Source organism: Candida oxycetoniae, assembly GCF_023343755.2.
Source record: "Candida oxycetoniae strain CBS 10844 chromosome Unknown scaffold58, whole genome shotgun sequence".
Classification (NCBI taxonomy): domain Eukaryota; kingdom Fungi; phylum Ascomycota; class Pichiomycetes; order Serinales; family Debaryomycetaceae; genus Lodderomyces; species Lodderomyces oxycetoniae.
The window spans coordinates 21,241-41,757 of record NW_026055436.1 but is presented as its reverse complement, the minus strand read 5'-3'; the positions used below and the strand labels follow the sequence as shown (position 1 = coordinate 41,757).

Genomic DNA, 20,517 nt, shown 5'->3' with positions numbered 1-20,517 from the left:
TTTGGTGATGATAACGAAAGAGCCAAGTTACCTTTACGAATGATGAAAAATTGCAAAATACAAAGTTTATTCTCCCATTTTCATTCTTCTTCTCTTTATATAATAAAAATCTATACTAATTTCGGCTTTTTACAATCCTCCACGTTTGTTGCCAAGACTTCTTCAATGGTCCAACGAGGTGGTTCACCAGGTACTTTAGAACCTCCGGCGATACCACTACTAAATTTCAAATAAATCAAATCGCCAACTTCGCTTATTTTGGCTAGAACATAATCCAAATCGTCCTTGGTCAATGCTGAGGAAACGCATAATCTCGCTCTAGCACTGATCAAAGGGGTTGCTGGATAGCTCACAATCACAACAGCGATTCCCATATCATACAACATTCGCGACACAGCGGGCATTTTAGAGGGTAAAAACAACAACAAGGGAATCACTGGAGAATCGTCGGCTCCATAAACAATAAAACCAAGCTTTTTCAATCCCAATCTCAAGTATCTGGAATTAAAAGCAATTCTTTGTAGTCTCTCTTGTCCTTCGCCAGGGTTTAGTGTTCCCTTTATGACATTTAATGAAGATATAATTTGGCCAACAACCGGTGGCGGAACACTTTCACTATATGCTTGGGTGATATAGTTAACTCTTAGTTTCTCAATAAGATATCTGTCACCGGCAATGTAGCCACCTGTTGCACCAAATGACTTGGTAAAAGTACCCATCAAAATGTCCACTCGCGAAGGATCAACTGAAAAGTAATCACAAATACCTCTTCCTTCAGGTCCCAAGGCTCCAATTGAATGAGCTTCATCGACAAATAAATAACACTTGTACTTGTCCTTGAGCTCAATCAACGCAGGCAAGTTACACATGTTCCCCTCCATAGAGTACAATCCTTCAGCAGCAATAATGATTTTCTTCCATGGTCTATGCGTCTTTGGTTGTCCCTGGGCAATTTGGTTTTTTATTAATTTTTCCAAATCCTTCATATCATTATGCTTATAAACCTTAACAATGGCTCCCGACAATCTAATACCAAATCTAATCGAAGCGTGGTTCAACTCGTCCGATATAACCAATGTCTTTGAATCTGCTATTGAAGCAAAAAAATTTGCATTTGTACCATACCCTTGACTCACAATAATTGCATCTTCTTTACCAACGAAATCAGCAACAATACGCTCGCATTCTCGGTGCAAGTCCGTGGTTCCACAATAAACTCTAGGAGAACACCCCGAGGTACCATATTCGTCAACACATTTCAATGCAAAATCAGTACAAACTCCACTTGATTGTGCAAATCCAAGATAGTTATAAGAAGACAAGTTCAAGCATTCCCTTGAAGTACCATCATATAAATACCCAGTTTTGCCCTCTCTGATTCTATTAAAGCACTTAATGAACCTTCCTGGAGCCCCATGAATAGGCCTTGCAAAACAGTCATCAATTCTCGTTTTCAATCTACGCACATAAAAACTTTCAAATCCATCGTACCAAGGGGCATATCCATCTTTTTCAACCAAATGCTTGTATTCTTGAGGTTTGAAAATCTTACCAAAAAAGTCTCTAATGTGACCAATTATAATCAATATAAGGAAATTCAAATAAGTTGACAAGTATATGACATATGGAGGATCATCATCTATAGGAGTTGGTAACGGTTCACCAATCGGATGTTTTGAAACGTGTAGATATTTTTCCGACTTTAATTTTCCATATTCAAGTTCGCTCCTAACGGCAAGCGGCCTATTATCTACCGGAGCATTGGGTATACAGTTACTGTAATGTACTTCTTTAAATGTTTGTGATTGCTTATTAGGCATAGTTTTTAACTCTCAATCTCAATCTCAATCTCAATCTCACTCAATATATAGACATACGTTTGACTTCCCCCCCCAAAACAAAAAAAAAAAGAAAATTTGAAGAAAAAAGGGCTGTTTTTATGCAATCAAAATTGATGCTAGTATACTTGCAAGGACGTGAAGGGCAAGTAGGTGGGGATAAACGGGGGATACAACAGTACTAGACAGCTATATGTTAGTCCAATTGATGGTGAGTTCTTAACAATTTAAAAAAAAAAAAAAAAAAAAAAAAATTAAAAAAAAAAATTTAAATTGAAAATGGAAATGCAAACACGAAAAAGATTAAAGATGGTGTCAAAGCAGCTCGACGCCCCCCCCAGGATGTAATAAATACGATCCAGAATAATAATGAGAAGAGTTTTACTAATATGATCTGTAATTTGGTTATGTAACCCGAGTTGTGCCACTTGTAGTATTGCTTTGGAAATTGGATGTACGGTTGGTAGCGTGGAATAGGAGAAGAAGGTGGTATTTTTTTGGGTCGTAGACGACATGACGACATGACGACACTAACGACACTAACGACACTAACGACACTAACAACACTAACAACACTAACGAGCGAAGCGAGTTAGTGGAGCAGGAGTGAGCAGGCAACACTAACAACACTAATGAGCGAAGCGAGTTAGTGGAGCAGGAGTGAGCAGGCGACACTAACGAGTGAAGCGAGGAGGCGACACTAACGAGTGAAGCGAGTAGGCGACACTAACGAGTGAAGCGAGTAGGCGACACTAACGAGTGAAGCGAGTAGGCGACACTAACGAGTGAAGCGAGTAGGCGACACTAACGAGTGAAGCGAGTAGGCGACACTAACGAGTGAAGCGAGTAGGCGACACTAATGACACTAACTCGCTTCGCTCGTTAGTGGAGCAGAAGTGACTAGAGTGTTGGTGGCAGATAGTGTCACTAGTGTCACTAGTCAGTGCTGCTCCACTATCTCGCTCTGCTCGATAGTATTAGTCACTGCAGTCTTGCAGTCCGGAATATCTATTTACAATGCAAGTCTGCAAGAGTTTTAAGTTGATGTGTAAATTGTAAAGAAATAAGAAATTGATTAGATACAAATCAAAAGTAAAAAGTAATTTGTAGTGGAACTGGGTCTATGTCAAGTGAGGCGATATAACACGTCAAGGTAAACTTTTGCATAAATTTATTGTCTTTTCTCTAAAGCTATATAAAACTCACTATCGAGCAGTCGACGCTATCGAGCAAAGCGAAATAGTGTCAGTCAATGTTGCTTCACTATAGAGCGAAGCGAGCTAGTGTCGATAGTGTCAGTCAATGTTGCTCCACTATCTCGCTTCGCTCGATAGTGTCGATAGTGTCAATAGGCTACTCTATACATTTCATAATTTCTATCTTCATCTCCCAACAACTTTAACAAATAATCACATTTTGGTATTTCCCAATCTATATGACCCACTGCCAAGAGCGTTGTGTTTTGAAGAATTGGGTCCAGAGCTATAAACTCGTGGCATCTGATCATAACATCTTCGTCTTCCATACATGAAAATGCTTCATCTAGTATCAATATTTCTGGATTCTTAATTATAGCTCTTAAAAATAAAGCTAGCTTCTGATCCGTTATTGATAAATCACCAAATTGGCAATTGCCACTGGCTTCAATCCTATTCTTAAAATGATCCAAGATGTACATTGCTCGTTCTTGGGCATTTCGATCTAGTTTTGCCCAGTCAAGCCGATACATGAAATTCGAATTGCCAATATTAGGAACCAATCCATTCAAGATTATCTCCAACATTGTTTTACCATGTTGCGGTACTAATGCATGTAATTCAGGTGACGAAATACCAATCTTGTTGTTAACATCAAAAAAGGTTACTCCTGAACCTGCTTTTCGTAAAACATTGTTTATTTTCAATACCGATTTCCAGCTCTGTGGGTGATCCGCTGTGATTAACGACAACAATGTAGTCTTTCCAGTTCCATTGTCGCCCATGATTCTCCATTTACTTCCTTTGGGAATTTTCCAATTGAAATTTTGGAAAAGTACCACATCATCCTTGTACGAAACTTTTGCATTCTCAAACTCTATATGGGCCGAAACATTGTTTTGCTCTTGTGGACTAATTGCAGTTAGTGATACTTGGTTAGCTAGTTTCTGTTGGTGGTGGTGCTCCTTTATATTCAAACGATCTGAATCTTTTATATGCAGCAACCCCGACTGATCAACGTAAGCTATACCTTCAACCCACTTTGGCGGTTCATCCTGTAGTCTCAAGCCTAATACTATACTAATGTTCAACTCGGCACATACACCTTTCAAAGCATGACTGATATTCACCGTATTTGAAGGATCCAAACCTAAAAAGGGATCATCAATTATCAATAATTTCGGCTTGTGAACTAAGGCCTTGGCAATTCGTGCTCGTCTCATCTGCCCATTACTAAGTAAATTGATCCATTTGTTTTGAAGATGCTCTAAATTAAACAATTTCAACAACTTTTTGATATACTCTTGATCAATTTGCCTATTTTGCGCATTGTAATTGTATGAACCGGCAATATAGTTGAACACAGAGTTTGTGTCATCGCTCATCTCCAACTGTCCCTTATATGAGAATGACTCATACCTCGCTGACATATGGACTACATCTAATCCCGATTTATCCTTAAAGTCCAAGAATTGCAACTGGGTAGCAGGTTCATTAATCAATGGATACGTTCGCGAAAGCGGCGGAAAGCTAATATACTTTCCTGCAATAACCTTGACCATGTTTGACTTATATGGGCCCGTAATCACCCAAGACAGGAACCCTTCTGTTGGAACTGTGGCATTTTTCACAGCTAACGGCTGGCTGATTTGAAAATTGGTGATTGGGTTTTGGAATAAAAATGGAGTCTTCTTTAGCGTGTTGGGTTTGAAATTTGCATTTTTAATTGAGAGTATACACCCTTGTCTAAGGCTAGACATTGGAGGGGGAAAGAATAGATGCAAAGCTCCTTGTTTTGTTTATCGTTCTAGTCAATTAACCCAATGTCCCTTAGTGTCGAAGTTTTTGAAAAAATAAATTAAATCCTGGTTTAACGGGTTTTCTCCAGATTTAAAGAAAAAAGCCCCTTAACGGTTTTTTTTCTTTTCCCTCTCCTTCCTTCCTTCCTTTTCTCTTCGTATATAAGAAAATTGAACAAACACACCAAACTTTGTTAATCACCACACACCGGTTAATAAAGACAAATTATTACTTTCAAGATATGGAGACAGCGAATCCAATTTCCACAGAGGAGGATATTCCTCCCTCTTTGATAGCGGACAAGTCCAAAAGTACAGTTGAAAATGAGGCTAATGAGAAAACTGAGAAAGCAATGGAGGCTTTAGAAAACGAGATTGACCAAGCTTATGGATTAGTCGAGTCTAAATTTCAAGAGCTTTGGAAAGGCACTACCGACAATGCACACTTGATTCAGAATAAGTATCATTTGGATGAATACAAGGAGAGTCTACTCAAGCAATTGAATACAATGAAGAAGGGTATTGAAGAGAATAAGAATCTTCAAAATGTTACTGATAATTTAAGAGTGTTTGAAGCGCATTTGAAAGAGTTGAAACTCGAAGATCGTCTACACCTCAAGGATATATCTCGGAGTGCAAATAATGCATTGAACATAATTGACTCCAAGTTGGAAAAAGTTGAAAATGAGGCAAGCAAATATATCTCCTCCTTTACATCTTTTCTTTCAAATATAGTTACCGTGACACCAGACGTGCAAGACGACAATGGCCACGTGCAGGAAAGTGAAGTTCTATTCAATTCTAGCTTAAATCAGTATGCCAATTATGGAACGAGTCGCTATGATAACGACTTGTTTAAGCTTCACACAACGAATACTTTTTACATCAGCAAGGGCGACGATGCTGATGCCAAGGCTAAGGGTTTCAATGCAGATGAGAAAACCAGTGAGATTGAAGCTTTATTGAAAAAATATCCTGATACCTTAACAAAGACGATGAATGAACTAGTCCCTGTGAAAGTGAGCTATAATACATTTTGGTTTAGATATTTTCAGAATGAGAGTAAGTTGAAGGAGTTGGATAAGCAAAGAAAGGGGTTGCTAGAAAAGGAGAAGACCACTCCCAGTTTGAGAAAACAAGCAGCGGAAGAAAAAGGAAAAGATGATGAAGAAGAAGAAGAAGAAGAAGAAGAAGAAGAAGAGTTTGATTGGGACAATGACGATGATGAAGAAGAAGAAGAAGAAAATTATGAAAAACTTTCTACGAAGCGATTGGTCAATCCCGGGGAAGTAAAAGAGTCCGATTCCAAGTCCAAGTCCAAGTCCAAGTCCAAAGATACTGCCAATGCCAATGAAGTTGACGAGGACGATGATGATGATGACGATGATGACTGGGAATGACTTTAACAAAAAAATCTTTTTTCTCTTGATAATTTCAATTCTCGCTTTTATGCGCGCGCAATTCAACAGTATGAATTTTGTCTTAAATCTACGAGATCTATATCATCTATTGATATCATTGAATAAATATTAAAGAACTCAATGAGTGGTCACGTTTACAACGGTGTAGAGTTTGCGCCGCCTTATCAGATGAAACCTTTTTCTATGGGACAAGCTGCGAGGCACTCTATTAGTGTTCTGTCGCCAATAGCAGCTAATATACCTCCGTTGCACAAGTATTCGAAAGGCAGCTACAGTGATCATTTATCTACTCTTCTGATAGATACCGCAAATGCAACAAGGCCCAGCGACTCGCATAACGCACAAAAGACATCTGCAAGTTCGTGGGCGTCCCCATACATGGATGTGACTTATCGAAAGAGGTTGTGGGTCAAGACTCCCCATGGGAATCCGACTACCATTGTTACCTACAATGATAGTATTGTCGACGATTTGAAATCACTCGTTTTGGAAAAGTATCCAAATATGATTGGAAGGTACTATGACGCAGCTAATTTGTTGATGAAAGTGGATCTTCAAGCCATCAAAACAACAACCCTGAATTCTGCTCAATACTCGAAATATTTGCAGAACAAAACGAGTGATAATTGCGCTATCTTGGAACCCGATCAGAACGTGTGGCAGCTAATGGATGTACTATATCCGCAAGGAATGGGCATAAAGGACGCGTGGATTGTGGGTGTTGAACATGCGACATTGTCGCCGCAGTCGCCAACTGAAGTAGATTCATTTAATGGGTACCCAAAGCTGGCGAACTTTGATCAAACTGGAATTGAACATGGGAAAGAGGGTGATTCTGGAAAACAATACCAGAACCAGAACCAGAACCACCAGCACCACCAGCACCAGCGCCAGCACCAGCCACAGTATCATAATAGAGCCTTGTACGGTAATCAACAACCAGCTTCAAATGGTTTGCATTTTCAATCAGGTCCACAAACTACAAGCAGAAATTATGTACCTACGAAATCGAAGCACTCAATTGGAAACCCCTCTTTTCTAGAGCAGCGCTCAGCTTCGCCTTCCGTTTTTGCATTGAATAATTCTTCACTGCTACCGAGAAAATCCTTTTCCCAAAGCACCTTAGCACCCGCTAATCAGTCAAATTCACAAGCTAATCCCCAAGCTGTTTTATTATTGCCGAAAAACTTTTCATTGTACAACTCCAGCAACTACACCACAACAACAACGCCTCAAAAATCGAAACCGCGCATTGTTGCAAAAGCTATCGACAGTGTAAAGAAAAAGAATGAGGACGACGAAGACAACAACAACAACAACAACAACAACAACAACAACAACAACAACAGCAGCAGCAACAGCAACAGCAACGGTGGCGACCGTGGCGACCGTGGCGAGGGGGAAAGAGTAGAAGGGGAAGAAGATAAGGGACCTCCTACAGAGACGTCTGTGGAGTCTCTGGAGAGTTCTACAATTAAAAATGTAGACAAGTTTGATGAATCCAAACAAGAAGGTGGTGATTCGTTTGAGCTATCTCGATCATCCACACAGCAAGAAACGGAAACTAAACGAAATCAAGCGGGCACAATCACCAAAACAATAGCGTCAGCCAAGAGTAACAAAAGCGATAAAACAGACCCAGCATTGGATAAAGTATTACCGTCGATCTCGGTCCTTGTGGTTGAAGATAATGCCATTAATCAAGCTATTTTGGGTGCATTTTTAAGGAAACGTAAAATACATTATCAGATTGCCAAAAACGGCCAAGAAGCAGTTGACAAGTGGAAGAAAGGAGGGTTTCATTTGGTATTGATGGATATCCAATTACCAGTTAAGTCAGGCATTGAGGCGACTAAGGAAATACGGCATCTAGAAAGATTGAATAAAATTGGGGTATTTGACGATAACGAAATACAAAAATTAGCGGGCCATGATTTGGCAGAGAAAGATAAGTTGGATTCGAATATCTTCCGGTCCCCTGTTATTATAGTTGCCCTAACTGCTTCTTCAAACTCATCTGTTGACAGAAAAAATGCATTAACTGCTGGTTGTAACGATTATTTGACCAAACCTGTCAATTTAGTGTGGTTGCAGAACAAAATTACAGAGTGGGGGTGTATGCAAGCTTTAATTGACTTTGAAGGATGGAAGAGCAAAAGTAATTGGAAAGTTTCATAGTCGACACTAGGGAGCGAGGCGAGCTAGTGGAGCAGTATGTAGTATCAACCTCGAACCAAGTAAAGAAAATGTCAAAAAGCGTTGATCTTTTTGTACCGCGCGAGATTTTGAAGGATGAAAAATTCATCAAACCCGAAATACTCTTTATTTCTCTCTTTCCACACTCTATAAGAGCAAAGATTATTGCTGTTTATTGTTGAGAACTATGTCAGAAGAGAAACCAATAGTGGAAGGGACTAGCAGCGAGATACCGCAACAGGTGTTACCCTTGGAAATAATAGACCGCTCTATTGGGAAAAAGGTGAGAGTGCTAATGACAAGCGATAAAGAATTCTACGGAACATTAATTGGATTTGACGACTATGTTAACATGGTATTAGAGGACGTTCAAATGACTAGTAATAACAAAGATGAGAGTGGGCAAATCGCTAAGAAGATGCTTTTAAATGGTGGACAAATTGCTATGATAGTACCCGAAGTTCATGCGGGAGATGATTGAGAAAGGAGGTGGGGTGGGAGTAATATCATATAGATACATAAGTCAAATGGCTTGCCGGCAGGTAGAGTTATTGAGAAACACTCGGTAAACCGAACTCAACTCGACAAAATATCGTGTAGAGAGCCAACCTTAACGATATATACATTGATATATATATATATATATATATAAGTGTATATATATATATGTGTACTTTTTTTTCTTTATAAAGGTGTTCTTTTTTTTTTTTGATAGTTATCTTCAATGAATTATTCATATCTTTACCTTGTATGCAACTAACTATATCCTTAGACTTCAGTGGTGACATCTTGTCGGTAGATGTCCCCGATTCTTTGCAGCTTGAAGACTTTAAAGCGTATTTGCTGGCTGAGACTGGAGTTGAGTTGAGTGAACAACAATTGAGTTTAAATGGTATAGTATTGGTGGCAAACAAGACTTTAGCAGAACTTGGGGTAAGGAATAACGATTTGTTGACCTTGTCCAAGACATCGTCACAGGGAGCTGCTTTTCTGCCGCTGCAACTGCTGCACAATCAAGTTGCAAATTCTACCCACGCCGGTGTCGTTATTCCACCTGAAAGCCAAATCAATAATAGGATTGAAATGATTAGACTTCAACTTCTAGCGGACCCACAGGCGCTTGAGAATGTGAAATTTTCTCAACCAAGTCTTTACGACTCGATCAATAATCCGGTAAAGTTTAGAGATTTGATGATAGAACAAGTAAGAGAGACCCAGAGGCAGGAATCTTCCACCCAAGCGGAGCTCATACGATTGCAGCAGGATCCCGACAATCCAGAAAATCAAGCGCGGATTTTGGAGTTGATTCAACAAGAGGCTATAGAAGAGAATATGAAGCTAGCATGGGACATAAGTCCCGAAAGTTTCACGAGCGTCACTATGCTTCATATAAAGTTGAAGATAAACGGTATAGAGCAAATCGCAATGGTCGACACAGGAGCCGCGATGACCGTTATCAGTTTGGAAATTGCACAAAAGTGTGGAATTTCGAGACTCATTGACAAAAGGTTTGAAGGACAAGCGGTGGGTGTTGGTACTCAAAAGATTGGCGGTAAAATTCACAGTGTTCCAATTGAAATTGATAACACGGGGATTGAATTACCGTGCTCGTTTTACATCGTAGATACCTCAGTCGGTGTATTGTTTGGTTTGGATATGTTGAGAAGACATAGGTGCTTGATTGATTTGAACAGAGACGTATTAGTAATTGGTGAACACATTGAAGCTAAGTTTCTATCTGAAGCTGAAATACCCAAGAAATCTATAGGAAACAACAATCTATTTTCCAGAGGATCGTAAACCAAAAAATAAAAAAAAAAGATAACAAGAAGAAGAAGAAGAAGTCCAATCTACATTTTGGAAGAGGTGCTTTACAAAAACGATTTTTTTTTTTTTTTAATATGAAAAAGCTTTCACGAATCGACTCTTATGGTATTACGTTTGTAGACTCTTCCTCTTCCTTTGGTCTCTGTTTCAACTCCAAGGGTTTTCCAGTAATTCTAAAGTAAATATCTTTCACATCATCGGTTGTAGATTCAAAATGTGACGAAGCATCATAACTCTTTGAAAGGTAAATGCCATTTTTAATGCCGTCCTCAATTGGTTCATAAAGTTCAGCAATGCCCATGAGTGTGTCTATTCGAGGGCCGAGTAATTTAAAGGCTGGTTCCAACTCAACGTGCGGTGTTTCTGTTTCTATAATAGTTGATACAATTGAAAGATAATAGCCCTTTGGAACAACACAATGGACGTCTGATAAGACCGCGATGTAAATATCGTGTTTTCTTCCAACTTGGTTTTGAGGAATTATGATTTGAAGAGAGTCCAACTCAGCACCAGGAATAGGATGATCCAAGACGCAAATTGCCCTGATAACTTTTTGACCAGTCTTTTTAACGTATTCAGGAAAGTAGGTGGGATCGGCTACAACTATTGGTGCTCTAGCTGTACCTTCTTTGGTAATCACCCCAGCAAACTTTTTGTCCGGTCCTTCCCCTTCGTATAATACTTCTTCGATTGGGGTGTCCAACATATAGGTACCACCATAGATTGCAGACAATCTAGCAAATCCCTGTGGCAACTCCCCTAATCCGTAAAGTGGATAAATATAGGGTGATTTGCCGTACTTGGCCACTGATTGCGCGTACAACAAAATCCTTTCGTAAGTTGGTCTAGCAACTTCGTTTAAGTAGTCATCAGTCGACCATAGAGCCATTGCATGGCCAATGAAATCTTTTGTTCCACTTTCTAAACCAAAATAGGTATAGATTTCTTCCATGGTGTTTTTGTCAAGATCGAATCCTTTATGGGTAGAAACATCTTTTTCATCGTAATTTTGTATGTACTCCAAAAATTTCTTCATTCTTCTCTTTTCAAAAATACCCATCAAAGAAGATGCCAATGCCTCACTAGCGGTTGATGGCACTTTTGCAATTTTCCCGTTTCTATACACATAACTTGCGGCAATTTGCTTAAATTCAATGTATCGGGTCACCTCGGTATGGACCAAAATGTTGGTTAACTCCCCATTGGCCATCAAAAACTTGGGAATTAAATCAACGCACCAATCTCTGTCTTTCCCTTTCAACTCGGGTCTTTGTGCAGAAGGTTTGAATTTGCCATATAATTGAGTCAAGTTCAACGATGCCGACTCTCCTCCATAAAAAGCTTGTCTATCAATGTGCAATACTTTTTTTCCCTCTACCGATAGAATCCCGGACAAGACACATTCGGTTAGCCCTGTGCCTAAAACAATAACATCATAATTTTCGTCCATCTTCAGAGAATACTTTGTTGAAACCCGATATATATATATATTTATATATATATATATGTTTGTACAATTGTTGTTAGTATATAAGGTTTCTAATGAAATTCGGTTAAAGCTTTTCTATTTTTCTCTTGCGGGTTTTTTTTTTTTGGGTCTTTTATTTTTATTGCTATGATGATCAAAAGAAAGTTAGATATCTATTTATATTAACATAATTTCCTCTTCTATTTCTATACTACAGTGTGAAATGCCAGTTTTCCCTTTTGAATACCAGCTTTGACAATGTCACTAATCTCTTTTGGGTCCTTTGTGATCTTTGTATAGACCTCGTGTCCATCTTTTGTGATCAAAACATCGTCCTCGATTCTAACACCACCAATGTACCAGTATTTATCCAAAACGGTTCTATCTATGTATTTCGAAGTTTCAGGGTTGTTCAATGTCTCTTCCAACAAGAATGGAGAGAAATAGCAACCTGGTTCGTTGGTAACAACCATGTTTGGTTCAAGTTTCCTCCTTATTCTCAAAAAGCGCAAAAACGGATCTGGATCTGAGTAGTTGGCGTATCCAGCAGTATCATGAGTATCCAAACCTAGCATGTGACCTAGTCCGTGTGGGAAAAACATAGCGCTAACTTTAGCATTGAAAATTTCCTCGACGTTATACTCCTTTTTGAAAATCCCCAATTCGAGAAATCCCTCAATTAACACTCTGTGTGCTTTAAAGTGAAGATCCTCCCAGTTCGCACCAGGTTTCATCAACTTGTATGTTTCCTCCTGCATTTTGAGAACCAAATTGTATATCTCCAAGTGTTCTTTTGTCCAATCTCCATTCACGGGAAAACACCTGGTCACATCACTGGAATAACAGTCCCACTCTGCCCCAGCGTCAATTAAAATAGACCTTTTGTCCTCGGTGATTTCACCATCGTTTTTCACCCAGTGCAACGTGGAGCACGTTTCACCGCTGCAACATATTGGATCGTAAGCTTGATTTTTAGAGCCTTGGCGTAAAGCGTGGTACGCGAACTCCGCGTGTATGTGCATCTCATTGGTTTCAATGGGCACGGCAGACATGACTGCCAAATGGCAATTGTCAGTAATTTTGGCAGCATGCTTCATCAACTCGATTTCATAATCGTCCTTAAACGCACGAGCTTCATCTAAAGCATAAAAAAAATCACTATCCTTTTCAACCAAAAACAGCCAAAACTCTTTATTGAAGTTGTTCAAGTCAGTGGTCAACGCTTTTGTCTTGAGTTTCAGCAACTCTTCCTTAATGTCGGCAACGAATTTTATTTCATCAGCATCAAACTTTTTTTCTGCATCTTCCTTGGATAAAGGTAAACCAGACCACATAATATCTTCCTTGTCGACATCAGGAAGGAAAAGTATCAATTGATTTTCTTCGCTTTTGTATAATACATGTGCACCTGGAATATTGCACCCAGATAAATAAAAAAAATACCTATTTTGTCTAAACGGTTTGGTTTGGTCGCAGTACTTGTACAATTCCAAATCTTCTCCAGAAATGAAAAAATTGGCTTTTTTCGCTTTTTCAGGACTCTTACTGTTCAAATAGGAAAACACCTTCTCAGCATGCTTCTTAGAAGGATATTTTTTACCAATTAAACTAGCTGGACCGGCAGTCATCTTATTTCGCACTCAAAATGAACTATATATTCTTATATTAACCCTATATTATCTTCTACTAAAATCATTCGATGAAATGTCAAAACGAAAAAAAAAAAAAAAAATAAAAATAAAAATAAAAAAAATGTCATTTTTCAATCACGTGTATATCACGTGGCTCAACTGGGGAAGCGAGGCTATTGAGCGAAGCGACACTATCGAGCAGAGCGAGATAGTGGAGCAGCACTGACTAATGACCCTATAGAGCGAAGCGACACTATCGAGCAGAGCGAGATAGTGGAGCAGCACTGACTAATGACACTATTGAGCAGAGCGACACTATCGAGCAGAGCGAGATAGTGGAGCAGCACTGACTAATGACACTATCGAGCGAAGCGACACTATCTTGGTCTCCTCAATAGTGGAGCATCACTGAGTATCATTTTTCAGTCATGTGTATATCACGTGCACTGCTTAATGCCATTTCAGTCACGTGTGTATCACGTGAGTTAGTTGGAAAAAAAAGTACTGGAAAAAAAAAAGGCATAAAGGTTGATTTGTTGGTTGGTTTGGTTAATTGCCACTCAAAAGGTTTAGGTAATTGACTATTTTCTAGTCGTAGACAACTTATTTAAGCGGGTTTTTGTGGTTGACACTATATTATGGAAAGATTGCAAAGATTGTTGGGACAAGGCGGTGGACTTGGTGGTGCTGCGCCACCTCAAACCGATGGGCCTGCAATTGACAATTCGGAAACGGTTTATGTATCTTCACTTGCATTACTTAAGATGTTGAAGCACGGAAGAGCTGGTGTACCGATGGAAGTCATGGGATTGATGTTGGGAGAGTTTGTAGATGACTTTACGATACATGTGCATGATGTATTTGCTATGCCACAGTCTGGTACTGGTGTTTCAGTTGAAGCAGTCGATGACGTTTTTCAAACTAAGATGATGGATATGCTCAGACAAACAGGAAGAGATCAGATGGTTGTCGGATGGTACCACTCGCATCCTGGTTTTGGGTGCTGGTTGTCGTCTGTCGATGTAAACACCCAACAGTCATTTGAGCAGTTGAATAAGAGGGCTGTTGCTGTTGTCATTGACCCAATCCAATCGGTCAAGGGGAAAGTTGTTATAGATGCCTTCCGTACGATAGACACAACAATTTTGATGATGGGTCAAGAGCCCCGTCAGTCCACGTCTAATGTTGGTCACTTGAACAAGCCATCCATTCAAGCATTGATCCATGGATTGAACCGTCATTATTACTCCTTGAACATCGATTACCACAAGACATCAAACGAAACAAACATGCTATTAAATTTACACAAGAAGAACTGGCAGTCAGGTTTGGAGTTGACCAATTATACTCATGAAGAAGTTGAGAACTTGGAGAATACTCAGAAAATGGTGAATATAGCGAAATTGTATAATCAAAGAGTTGTAGAAGAGAAGGAGTTGTCAGAAGAGCAATTGAAGACGAGGTATGTTGGTAAACAGGATCCAAAGAAGCATTTATCGGATACTGCTGAAATGTTGATTGACAAAAATATAAAGACGCTTCTAACTGGTGGTGTGGATTCTCTAGCTATAAGATGAACCAATACGACAATATAAGATATACCGACATTAGGGAGCGAAGCGAGATAGTGGAGCAGCACTGACTGGGAAAGATATATATATATATATATATATATATACATTGATGTGTGTTTATGTGTAATTGGGTAATTATCAATCAAAATTCAAAACCTTGTAACATTTCTCAATCAAGCATTGATTAGAACATAAAATTTCTCCGATTTTCGTTGACGCTAGAAATTGATCAATAATAATAACAAAAGCAGCAAGTTTGTATCCCAAAATCATTTCTTCAGCAGAAGTGGAATCTAGTAAGTCCTCCATGCCACTTAGCCTATCAGTAAACCGCTCTAATTCACTTTTGTAAAAATTTTTCAAATAAGGTTGTTTCTGTAGTTTTTCAAATAGATTCTGATGCCTTGCTTCAAAGTTGTTCCATTTCCTTATTTCAGTCTTCAAGTCCATCAATTCCATGCCATCCTCTACACCGAAAAGTTGCTGGTACACTTTCAATTCTAATTTCTCCACCAATAAACAAGATATCCAAAGATCGTACAAGACCATATCTACATATTCATTCATGAATTCTACTTCAACATTACTGAAGTTGTTGGATGCTATCTTCAGGTTAATCTTTTCTATACTTTCAATAGTGCCCATGCCAGTGCCAGCTCCGGCTATCAAAATTGGAAGAGAATTGAACGGAGACCCACGAAACGGAATACACGTTATACCGCATGGTCCACTATTACTCAATGTGCGTGGTAAGCCCATGCCATTTTTTTTTGCTAAAATGATTGCAGTGGATAGTGATATTGGATCCGTTGGTAATATATAATCTTTATACTGGAATGTATTGTAAACTCCAAGAACAATGTCCAATGCCAGCTGTTTACAATCAAAGCTGAAAAATTGTTGGGGCTTTATATATTCGGTGTCATCTTTGTATGATTTTAACGGAACCGAGTCGAATAGTCTCTTGGCGTAGTCGGGAATCGTAAACATCTCAATTAATAGAATCGATTTGAAAGTGAATAAAAGGCCTTTTTTATTTTATATTTTTTTTTTTTCACTGTCGCTTCGCTCCTCCACTATCGAACGAAGCGAGATGGTGTCGCTAGTGTCGGTGTAGTCAGTGCTGCGCATGCACATATATATTCTATCTAACGTGCATAGTGTGGTGGGGATAACGACACCAGGGAGCGAAGCGATAGTATAGGTATAGTCAGTGCTGCTCCACTATCTCGCTTCGCTCAATATTGGCGCCTTTTTTTTTTTCAATCGGTAAGAGCATACACCAATAGGGTGCAAAAGTGTGTATATGTGGACGTGTATGAGTGTGAGGAGATCCAGAAAGAGACAATTAGAAGAAATTTTGATGGAAAATACCAGTGAACTGTACACCTCTAGTTTTATATTGTGTCGAAGTTCTCCCTCAGTCAAGGTGAAGAAATGCTTGTTTCTAAGTCAAACAATTTTTTTTTGGATACTTCTCTAGACTCTATGTGAGGATTAGGCCACACACGGGTTAGATTGAGTTTCAATGTAGAGTCCCCAAGATTTGCTAACCTTTGTCTTCTAAAGAGAAGTTTGGAAATTAAAACCTATTCTCGTAGTAGCATATCTTTTAGATGGTAATGGTGGGCTTTCTTTTTTTTTTCTTTTTTTTTTTAATATTTTTCTTTTTAGTATCATGTAAAACGAATATAACCGGAGAAAACGGTGTTCTAACCATAGTATTTCATCATTATCAAGTTTCTAAAGATCGTCTGTAGAAACCAAATCAACAGCCATGTCATACCACTTAGTATTTGCGTGTTTACAGGCACTCTCGCCCAAATTGCTGAAACCCATCTTTTCATAAAAAGGTATCAATTTCTCATGGACAATTAAAACCAATTGATCACCAACATCCTGATTTGATAGCTTTTGTATATAGTCATGGAGCAATAAAGCAGCTAGATTTTTACCTCTCCACTTTGGTTCAATAACTACTGAATGCACCCCAATAATTCTTGAGCTTTCAATATGACCAGACCCCTGAACTCCTTCAGTAGGCAACTGCATAGACGCTTCGGAGATTCTAGTCCCCGCTATTTTTGTAGCAATAATATGACCAACCAAAGTTTCTTTAGTCACCGAGGATTTGCCTGGAAACTCCTCTTCGTCCATTTCTTTGTGATTTTTCGATTCATCATGCTCTCGCTCAACTTGTCTGGCTACTTCAGGTAGATTAAGTAAATTATACTTCCATTCAAAGTCTCTAATAAACAAACCTGAGCATAACTCTGGTGCAACTGTAAGTCTATATCGCATAGTAGCTGCTGGACATCTTTCTTCTTCAGAAAAGCCCTTCGATTCTAGTTCAACACATTGGTCAAGATCTTCAATAGTTAGCGGTCTAATTGATAAGTTCGGTGGGAATTCTGACATCTCCTTACTCTTTTTGACTTGATTTTAGTTACGTCCTTTTCTCATTTTTCTCTACTGTTTTTTTTTTTGACTCCTAAACAAAGAGAGAGAGAGAGAAAGAGAAAAATATTATGTTCTATATAACGTCACACGACCAGGGCTAAAAGGAAGAAGAAGAAGAAGAAGAAGAAGAAGAAGGGGGTGTTATTCAAGAATGTTGTTATCGATGGTCTCGTCTGGATGCTCTTCGTTGATCAATTCTTTACTCACTTCCCATAAGTGAACAATGTTGTCATCCGCTACGGAGCCTAGGGTCCACTCTTTAAATGGACACCAGCTCAAATCGGTTACTCCTGCTGTATGACCAGCATGCATCATAAAGAGTTCGGGACATCCATCTTCTGCATCTTCTTGTTGCTGTTCTTCGCCAATTCTGAATAAATCCCATAATATCAATCTTCTGTCTTGACTGCCGGATGCCAAAATTCCATCTTTGTGTGGCGAAAACTCCATGCAGGTTATTCCGTCAGTATGTCCCATCATTGTATGTACTAGTCCTGTTGTACCTTTACTGCTCATTTTTCTCAAGTCTAGCACGCTGATGTTTGAAGTAGCACTCCCAATAGCTAACAAGTTTTGTGAAAATGGGGAGAATGCCAAAGAGTTTATTCCCTTTGAACCTTTTGCAGCATATTTTGTAACGACATCTTTACTTCTCAAATCAAAAATGTACGTATTCTCATCTTCCGAAACTGAGGCAAAGAGATTCTTATCAAAGAAATGCCACTTGGCATCATTGACTATATCTTCTTGTACAGCGCTTTTGAAAAGGAGTGAGGAGTCACTGCCAGCTTCCGCATCACTCACACATACTAATCTATCATCTGCCGCCGTTAACAATAAACCTCTTTGGTTTGGATTCCAAGAGAGACCATAACCATTGGCAGAATGCGGCCGGAAACTTGAGAAACTGGATTGGTTGTTGCTATCCAACTTGTACAAATCGACGCGACCTGCACCATTAATGGTTCCAACTATATTGGTATCTTGAGGCATATATCTTGCTCTGCATATCTCCTCTTCATTTGCAAACTTCTCCGTAATCTTTATTCTTGAGTTGGCTTTTGTTACTCCATCGTTAGAAATCTGGGTCTCGGCAACTTTAAGGTAGTTTTGGTCATTCCCTGAAGTATGTGTTCCGAGCAATAGTTTCGTGTTTATTAATCCACCTTCAATTGTATGGTTAGGTAGCCATTGTATTGTTAGAGATGGCCATGTCAATGCAGTCTCACTCACAAACTCGTACATGTATCTACAATTCTTTCTCCATAATTGATACTCTTCTTTGACCGATAACTCTTTTGCTTCATCATTGGGTGTCTCTGTAGCCATGATTGAACTGTACTATTGGGCAACTACTAGGGTAAAACAACTGCCGTTGAATAAATCGCGCTACACGTTATAGTTTGTTTTTTTTCGGTATATTTTTTCAACCTTATTCCACGCACACACACACACACACACACAAGCTACATACATTCATACACACACAAGCTACATACATTCATACACACACAAGCTACATACATTCATACACACACAAGCTACATACATTCATACACACACAAGCTACATACATTCATACACACACAAGCTACATACATTCATACACACACAAGCTACATACATTTGCAAATACAGACCCATCATGGAGAGGGAGGTGGAGCAGGAAAATCAAGTGATACCGGCATCTCAAATACCAAACAAGGGTCAATTCTCTTTTCCCATTTATTCTTCTCAACTTATAAGCAAGCTCTTGTGCTTCTAAATCACTTTTTACTCGTAAGGGTAATTAAAATGTTTGCACTATATTTTTATTCCCCATAAAAAAACCCCGGTTCTATTGACAACTTTTAATGAGTTTGTACAGTGTATATTGTGTATGTGTGCGTGTTTGAATAACCAAATATTAGTTTATTCGGGCTAATTGTTTAGAAAATAAAAAGTAGAAAAATCGTGATATATGAACAAACAAAGCTTAACTGGTGGTCACAAAATATATACAAAGAATTGAAAAGTACTAGATAAGAGAATGGGCCGGAATTACCAATAGACCCCAATGTGTAAAAACTACATTACTTTTGTAGCTCTTCATAATGTCCCAATTTTGAATGCAGGATTTGAAACCAAGATATATTTGTTGAATGGTAAAGGCCCTCAATTATTCTGCCGGTTTTGAAAAACAAAAAAAACAAAGGAAAAATAATTTATGTACAAGTAATTCCCCAGCAACTGACCCTAGATCTGAAAAGATACTATATGACCGTGCGGCTCAGATAGCATTATAATCGGCTCAGATGGTGTAGTTTTAGTGGAGCACACTGACTACATCAACACTATGCTATTACGTGCTGCTCCACTATCTCGCTCTGCTCGATAGTGTCGAAGGCTTGAAGGATTCCATTCTTTACGTGATAGGAACAACACCTAGTAGCTTGTTACAACACTATCTCGCTCTTCTCGATAGTGTGGATGAAGAGCCATTAACCACCCAAATCAACTACCAAACTCGTAGAAATGCCCCACACACACACACACACCCTGATACTCAATTTGGCTAATATCCTATTGATGACATTGACCCAGGGAGGAAGGGGGAATCGTTGCAAAAGTGCATTACTTTAATGATATTCGGATTTATACCTCAACATATAATGCAATTGGCGCCCTTACCTATTTAGAGTCATTTTGAGCTCACCTGGAAATTATTCTATTCATGTGCACTTTGCTATTTGCATAGACTTCTGCAATTTGACGTTACCAATGAAGTCTAATCGGAGTAATGGATAGATAAGAAAGCAATTTAAGAAAATTAGCGAAATTAGCGGAGAACCAGCTTTATTCCTTAATTGCTCATTATGTCAATGTATGAGCTGTATCTGCAAAACAATTTTTTTATTTTTTATTTTTTTTTTCAAAAAAAAAAAAAAAAAGTAAACTAAACGGCTGATTGCGAAGTGAAGTCATGGTTTAAAACGTTTTTGACGCCGATGGTTAAGAGAATCTTCTATTTGATGGCTCCAGCTACCTACTCTAGTACTGACAGACATTCGTCTTCCGCTAAAATTCTCTTAAACTTCATAACTTTCTTCACTAATTGTACTAAAAAC

General features: G+C 38.8%; 12 protein-coding genes across 12 annotated transcripts; 5 read left to right on the top strand and 7 right to left on the bottom strand. All coding sequences in view use genetic code 12, as the record gives it.

Annotated features, from left to right (window-relative positions):
• Positions 1-110: 110 nt before the first annotated feature.
• On the bottom strand, positions 111-1,820 carry LCB2 (serine C-palmitoyltransferase; the record flags this gene model as incomplete). Its single annotated transcript, XM_049323904.1, has 1 exon — positions 111-1,820. The coding sequence occupies one exon, from the start codon at positions 1,818-1,820 to the stop codon at positions 111-113; it is 1,710 nt and encodes a 569-aa protein (XP_049180298.1).
• A 1,363-nt stretch (positions 1,821-3,183) lies between these two features.
• On the bottom strand, positions 3,184-4,794 carry MODF (Modfp; the record flags this gene model as incomplete). The annotated part of the gene is made up of 1 exon (XM_049323903.1): positions 3,184-4,794. The coding sequence occupies one exon, from the start codon at positions 4,792-4,794 to the stop codon at positions 3,184-3,186; it is 1,611 nt and encodes a 536-aa protein (XP_049180297.1).
• A 281-nt stretch (positions 4,795-5,075) lies between these two features.
• Positions 5,076-6,233, top strand: DOS2 (Dos2p; the record flags this gene model as incomplete). The annotated part of the gene is made up of 1 exon (XM_049323902.1): positions 5,076-6,233. One exon carries the CDS (start codon positions 5,076-5,078, stop codon positions 6,231-6,233), a length of 1,158 nt encoding a protein of 385 aa, XP_049180296.1.
• Positions 6,234-6,437: 204 nt separating this feature from the next.
• Positions 6,438-8,432, top strand: SSK1 (mitogen-activated protein kinase kinase kinase; the record flags this gene model as incomplete). The annotated part of the gene is made up of 1 exon (XM_049323901.1): positions 6,438-8,432. The coding sequence occupies one exon, from the start codon at positions 6,438-6,440 to the stop codon at positions 8,430-8,432; it is 1,995 nt and encodes a 664-aa protein (XP_049180295.1).
• Positions 8,433-8,637: 205 nt separating this feature from the next.
• On the top strand, positions 8,638-8,931 carry KGF56_002648 (RNA-binding protein; the record flags this gene model as incomplete). The annotated part of the gene is made up of 1 exon (XM_049323900.1): positions 8,638-8,931. One exon carries the CDS (start codon positions 8,638-8,640, stop codon positions 8,929-8,931), a length of 294 nt encoding a protein of 97 aa, XP_049180294.1.
• A 269-nt stretch (positions 8,932-9,200) lies between these two features.
• On the top strand, positions 9,201-10,250 carry DDI1 (Ddi1p; the record flags this gene model as incomplete). The annotated part of the gene is made up of 1 exon (XM_049323899.1): positions 9,201-10,250. One exon carries the CDS (start codon positions 9,201-9,203, stop codon positions 10,248-10,250), a length of 1,050 nt encoding a protein of 349 aa, XP_049180293.1.
• A 127-nt stretch (positions 10,251-10,377) lies between these two features.
• On the bottom strand, positions 10,378-11,727 carry GDI1 (Gdi1p; the record flags this gene model as incomplete). Its single annotated transcript, XM_049323898.1, has 1 exon — positions 10,378-11,727. One exon carries the CDS (start codon positions 11,725-11,727, stop codon positions 10,378-10,380), a length of 1,350 nt encoding a protein of 449 aa, XP_049180292.1.
• Positions 11,728-11,951: 224 nt separating this feature from the next.
• On the bottom strand, positions 11,952-13,373 carry KGF56_002645 (putative Xaa-Pro dipeptidase; the record flags this gene model as incomplete). Its single annotated transcript, XM_049323897.1, has 1 exon — positions 11,952-13,373. One exon carries the CDS (start codon positions 13,371-13,373, stop codon positions 11,952-11,954), a length of 1,422 nt encoding a protein of 473 aa, XP_049180291.1.
• Positions 13,374-14,014: 641 nt separating this feature from the next.
• KGF56_002644 (proteasome regulatory particle lid subunit) lies at positions 14,015-14,953 on the top strand (the record flags this gene model as incomplete). The annotated part of the gene is made up of 1 exon (XM_049323896.1): positions 14,015-14,953. One exon carries the CDS (start codon positions 14,015-14,017, stop codon positions 14,951-14,953), a length of 939 nt encoding a protein of 312 aa, XP_049180290.1.
• Positions 14,954-15,088: 135 nt separating this feature from the next.
• On the bottom strand, positions 15,089-15,940 carry SAM35 (SAM complex subunit; the record flags this gene model as incomplete). Its single annotated transcript, XM_049323894.1, has 1 exon — positions 15,089-15,940. The coding sequence occupies one exon, from the start codon at positions 15,938-15,940 to the stop codon at positions 15,089-15,091; it is 852 nt and encodes a 283-aa protein (XP_049180289.1).
• Positions 15,941-16,693: 753 nt separating this feature from the next.
• On the bottom strand, positions 16,694-17,368 carry KGF56_002642 (polyamine acetyltransferase; the record flags this gene model as incomplete). Its single annotated transcript, XM_049323893.1, has 1 exon — positions 16,694-17,368. One exon carries the CDS (start codon positions 17,366-17,368, stop codon positions 16,694-16,696), a length of 675 nt encoding a protein of 224 aa, XP_049180288.1.
• A 183-nt stretch (positions 17,369-17,551) lies between these two features.
• On the bottom strand, positions 17,552-18,739 carry HAT2 (Hat2p; the record flags this gene model as incomplete). Its single annotated transcript, XM_049323892.1, has 1 exon — positions 17,552-18,739. The coding sequence occupies one exon, from the start codon at positions 18,737-18,739 to the stop codon at positions 17,552-17,554; it is 1,188 nt and encodes a 395-aa protein (XP_049180287.1).
• Between the last annotated feature and the right edge of the window lie 1,778 nt (positions 18,740-20,517).